At 39.8% G+C, this 6000-nt stretch overlaps 1 protein-coding gene across 1 annotated transcript in view; it reads left to right on the top strand.

The window, feature by feature from the left end:
• LNX2 (ligand of numb-protein X 2) overlaps positions 1 to 5376 on the top strand; it is a 39397-nt gene extending 34021 nt beyond the window's left edge. Inside the window, exons 7-10 of the mRNA XM_053456396.1 lie at positions 1174 to 1351; positions 1607 to 1835; positions 2807 to 2965; positions 4236 to 5376. Coding sequence (XP_053312371.1) covers positions 1174 to 1351; positions 1607 to 1835; positions 2807 to 2965; positions 4236 to 4371 — 702 coding nt within the window. The 3' untranslated portion in view covers positions 4372 to 5376. The remainder of the gene's footprint in view (positions 1 to 1173; positions 1352 to 1606; positions 1836 to 2806; positions 2966 to 4235) is intronic.
• Positions 5377 to 6000: the final 624 nt, after the last annotated feature.

A 6000-nucleotide genomic window follows, 5' to 3' on the forward strand; every position in this document is an offset into this window, starting at 1 on the left:
ATTTGTAATTTATTTTAAATAATTTAATGAACAAACTGGGTGTTACAAACAGCAGATTTTTTTTTTATGTACATACACCTGTGTCGTACTCAACACACAACACTTTTATCTCTATCACAATGGCGTTTCTCTAATCGCCTTCTTATTTTACTGACATAATGATAAGCTACATTTTTTAACCCTTTAATGTGAACAGTATAATGTGCACACACATCACTCAATTATCTTGAAACTTTGCACAGCCTTTTGAGTTTTTAAACTCCCAGACCTATCCTAGAAGTTTCATGGATTTTGGTACCCCGAATGGCTTATTAATAACACTAAGCTCATTAATAAGGGTACAAAAACCCAAACACAATATTTCTCAAACTAGGTTTTAATACCTAAAAAAGTTTTACTAGTAAATATTAATCCACATGTAAACTAGTTTTTCATACTTAATAAAAAACTACAATCGAGAAAAATGCATTTCTTGTTTGTATTTCCTTTTATTTGCTAACCTGCCCTGAAATGCCTTATACCACCAGATATGCCTTATACCCCCAGATATGCATTATACCCCCAGGTGTCTAGTGGGGGCAGCCGGTGGGCGTCTGCGCGATGCACATACAAAACCTCTGCTGCTGCCCGCCGTTTCTGCCAGGGCTTCTGAGACAGAGCTCCAGAAGGTCATGTCACGCTGGCACTCCATCATAGAAGCCCCTGAGGAAGTGCCGGCAGCAGCGGAGGTTGTCTTCAGGCATCGTGCAGACATCTACCGGCAGAGAGGAGGATCCAAGTTCCCTGCAGCGCTGTGGGGGATCTGGATCTTACTCTTATAGTTCAACCTCTTAAAAAAAACCTCATCTTATCTTTGAACAAATCGATTAGTCGATTAGTTATTGCAGCTCTAGTGTTGGCCCTGTATAAATAAAATGTAATAATAATAAATATAATGTACCAAGTCACTTTAGCAGTTTGATAGGTAGAGAAATGGTAAAATTCTCAGTATTAAACTTAAGGCAGTTGGAACAGAAACATTACAAAATGTCAAAATTGTAAACAATTCGATTATATGGGCGTTGGAATGTGTATGCATATATATGTAATACATAACGATCATTATTACAGCCTCTAAATATTTATGAAAACTACCTTTAGAAACCCAACAAGTAATGTTGTTTTAATTTGTAGGATCTTTCCCAGTGTGTTACATGCCAGGAGAAGCATATTACTGTAAAGAAAGCACCCATGGAGTCATTGGGAATGACTGTGGCTGGGGGCCGAGGAAGTAAGAGTGGGGAGCTACCAATCTTTGTGACGAGTGTGCAGCCTCATGGATGCCTTGCACGAGACAGCAGAATCAAACGAGGTTTGAGACCTATCTTAAAATAGTTAACTGCAGTAATTAACTTACTTTACAAGTTCTTGTGTATCCCATTCATTCTAGTCCTAAATTTGAATTCATTGAGGATGCCGGAAATTGGGTGCACATTAATGAAAAAAATAGGTTTTTTTTCAGGAGTGTCTCTATGTTTTGTAGCTTCTAGGTAAACCATGTCTCCATACTTTTATAACAGTTTTTGGATATCATATTAATACAATGACTGAAACCTTTTTTTAATAGGGGATGTCCTACTGAGTATTAATGGTATCGACCTGACCAATCTCAGCCACAGTGAGGCGGTGACCATGCTGAAAGCCAGTGCGACCTCCTCAGTAATCACACTGAAAGCCCTGGAGGTGGAAGTTGTTGAAGAACAATCACAAACCAATGAAGAAATGAGCACAATCAGTGAAAATGAGTATGATGCCAGCTGGTCTCCATCATGGGTCATGTGGCTGGGACTTCCCAGGTTGGTATTTTCTAATGTGGGGGACTTTTATACACCCCATGATATATTGCATCCTAGATGTAACGGATGTCAGAGCTTGCAACATTTTTGCATCATAATTAAACACACTTTGACCACTAACAGACCCCTTGGATTTGAAATGAGGACGGGGAACATGCACAATAATGACTCCCTATATTTTATTCTGCCACCTTTTAAGTATTTGGGTTCATTTTTAATGCAGGGTAAACATGGAAGCTCCTCCAGGCCCCCAGGCTTACCTGAGAGCATAGCAGCTTTTCCTTGGATCTCTCAACAAAAATTTTGTAATTTGTCCCACAAGACATGTTCATTGTCGGTTTACTACACAAAGGAGAGGAAGGGAGGAATCATCTTGTGTTGTGGGCATCTGGAGGCAGCTATGACAGGGCAACTAGCCACATTACTGTCATGAAAGATATCCGTGGCAGCATTACTAAGCAGCAGAAAAAAATTGGGGTCAGGGTTGAACTAATAGGAGACTCGTTACGCGTTACGTAAGGGTCCTGTTTAGGCACACAGTAAACATTTACATAAATTGCATCTTATCTGTATTCCTTTGGATTTATAAATGCAGAGTATGGGGTTGTAGAATCAATGGAGGTCTGTGCTGTCGCAGCTCCCATGTGGTCACCTTGTGATGCTGTGCGGCTGAGTAGGCTCTTTGGTATGATGGATGGGTGGTTCTGACCACACCCCCTCCTGGGGACAGTCACACCCCTTCCCACCTCTAACCACACCCCCAACACAGGTATCCTTATTTAGATACCTGTATTGATGGCGGTATGATAATGTGACCAGTTTAATTATACATTTAATTCACAAGTTCATACTTATAAATACACACATTATAAACAATTTTAAGAAATCTTGCACAATACCGTGAAAAACATTTGTGCTTTTTTTTTTTATAACATTAACCTAGTGTTCACTTTATTCTTTTATTGTTTCAGCTGTCTTCATAGTTGCCATGATGTAATCCTTCGGAGAAGTAGTTTGGGGAGTTGGGGCTTCAGTATTGTTGGTGGTTATGAGGAAAATCACACAAACCAACCATTCTTCATTAAAACGATTGTACTCGGGACTCCTGCCTATTACGATGGACGACTGAAGTAAGTTATAACCAGAGCACAAAAAAACTATTTCTCATGGTTTCATCATATATTGCATTTTAGTGTTCATTCTACTTAATAATATCTAAATAAGAAACCCACTTTATGTGAATAGTATTGGGAGCATGAATGTGGTTTCATTATAGGATCACTGCCCTAGGGTACCATCCACAGCCACCTTCTAGAATCGCCTTGAGGAGGGTCTCTTGTGCCACGCATCCTTTGTGCAGATCGCCTGAATATGATATCATATCCTAGTGCTCTGCCTCAGGAGGACACAGGAAGAAGTAATATGTAGGTTGTACCTTTTTAGGGCTCCATAGTGTTAACAGGTCAGTTACAAGGAAGTAAATGTGAACGATACCTCCAGATAAGCTCATCGAGCTGCATGCAAACAAGACTCATCCAACAAATGCCAAAAGGGCTAATGTTATTACGCTGGCTCTGCTCCATATCATATTTGTGAAGTCTAGCCACAAAGAGAGTTAGGCTTCAGCTGATGATAGTTTGTGTGGCTATTGAGGAGCAAACAAGCGACAGCCTCACTGCACCATAGAGAGCTTTTTATGGCCTCCCCATTTAGCCATCTACTTATTCCATATGTACATAAAATCAATAGACTTCAATGATAGCAAAATTTAATGAAGAATACCAATGCTTCAATATCTTGAGAAGATGATTCATATTCTGGCCTAGACCCGACAATACCTATGCCTATACTTTTCTAAAAAGGCAGGTCTAGGGGATGGCAGCCCTGCATTGCAGTAGGTCAGATCTCTGTCATAACTAAAACTACTTGCATAAAAGGCTATGATGCACTGGGCTGCTGATCGGTTCCTAGTTACAAGGCAGAGTCGATCTGCGATAGAGCCATGAAAGCCATTAGGAGGACCATGCTTCACAACCTTGGTAAAAGCGCGATCGAGAGCTGACCCAACTTACCAGCTTCAGGCATTTTGCCATTGGTTGAGTGAGTTCTGTTCATGCGTAGCCCGATGAACATATCCTTGGTTATGACTTTACCTGCAGTACTCAACATGCTATAGAAACTGCCCAGACTTAAAAGTTGTAAAAAATGTGTTGCTGTCTCATTCTTGGGTCATCTTTGCCCTTGTAGAATAAACATTTGGTATTGATTCCTACTCATAATTCCTGAAATGTGTACGATATAATGTAAAATTGCTTCATAAGCATGAAAAAGTATCTTGCTTTGGGAGGGTTACACAATGGAATGATACTGTTTAATAATCATGCATTAATGTATTTCCAGGTGTGGAGATATGATCGTTGCTGTAAACGGGCTCTCCACCGTGGGAATGAGCCATTCTGCACTAGTGCCGATGCTTAAAGAGCAGAGAAGCAAAGTTACTCTCAGTGTTATCTCTTGGCCTGGAAGCCTAGTTTAACCCCTTCTTTATGAGATCCTCCTTGATATCTCAATGCTGCTGTTAATAGCTGGTTAAAAACTGGGCCAAAATACTACAGTGCTCATTTCAATACTCATCATACTTTTAATACTTGCCATACCGGCGTCATGATTTCAGATCTTGCCCATACTCTGCTGGTATCATTGCATAATCACCTACGGAGCACGAGACTGGATCACACCTCTACGGACTTCAGCATTCTGCTTTGATCTGGACTACAACTACCTTAACTGGCGTGACTGATGTGGGTTTTACTTCCACAAAACCAAGTGGGATAAGGCTTGTTCGCTCTTCCTCAAGAAAACTGTCTAAAGTGCAAGGACTTGATTCAACACTCCACTCCAAACCCTTGGTTAACCTCGACCCATCAACAGCGACACCCGTTTGCTTACATCATCAAACATACATTCTACAGATTGTGTACAATATGCTGCATATGCCTCATACGTGAATAAAGTTTCACCGCTAAGACTCTGTTAACCCATGTTGTGCTTGGGTTTTCCGTGCCGCCTTGGTATGCCGTAGCTGGCCTCTGCATCTCTGGCAGTAATGAATAATTTAACAACTTGCATATTTCATCCGGTTGTGTATAAGCGTGGATTACTTTTCCTGGCCTCCAGTGTGTTTAAATGTCGTGCTGCTATAAGGATCATATTGGTTTACCTCTCAAGAATGTTGCCAATAAGCAACATTCTAAGGAAAGATATCAGCCATCCTACATTATATTTGTGAATTCCACACAATACAAGGGGCCAAAGCTAAATCTTAGTAAATAGGTTTTTGTACCATGCAATAATTGCTTTTTTTTTGTCACTAATAATAACGAATATAGACTGTACAAAGACAGGGATTTTTTTTCCTATGCGGTGTAGGCTTACCTTCCTGATGAATGTTTTGTTATTGTAAACAACTTTTGATATTTTTACTGCAGAATTTTACTATTTCGCTAATAAATTGTGCTAGCTTGTAGTGACATTTCTTGCAGGACAAGTAATAGCGATTTATTACAAACCATATCAAAATGTGTTTTTCTTAGTCAGCTGGTGGTATAATTGAATAATTAATTCCATTTTCAGACCACGAAGTAACACGGTATCCAGTAGTAATGTGTGTTTAAGTAAAAAAGTACGATTTACAGATTATCATTGCAAAACAGTTCGGTTAGTCTTTTTAACACTTTGAGGACCTGGGGTGATCAAAGCATTGGCTTCCTATGTATTGATCACATCACTGGCACCCAGAGGGTTAAATATTTGCCTGTAGCGTTATTTAAGCATGGACATGTGTATGCTGTGGCGATGAGATCCAAATGAGTAACGTGCATTGGTAGAATTTAAAGTGTGAGAGTGGCCAGATATAGCAAATTAGATTTTCATTCTGCTTCGTGAGGAGCATCCCAGTGCTGCGAACTAATACCAAGACTTTCTCATAGATGTTTTCACACAAAGTGGGCTTTGCTTAGGAATGGTAACAGTGGATACTGTCACATTTTGTAGAAACCAAAAATAAAGGAATTCAAGTGGTTCTACAACAGGGGTCTCCAGTTTTTTTCTTATGATTAATGGAAATACTCATGAAGAATACAAATTTAAAACACAGTATTTGGGG

This window comes from Spea bombifrons, chromosome 2, assembly GCF_027358695.1.
Source record: "Spea bombifrons isolate aSpeBom1 chromosome 2, aSpeBom1.2.pri, whole genome shotgun sequence".
NCBI classification, from domain to species: Eukaryota; Metazoa; Chordata; class Amphibia; order Anura; family Pelobatidae; genus Spea; species Spea bombifrons.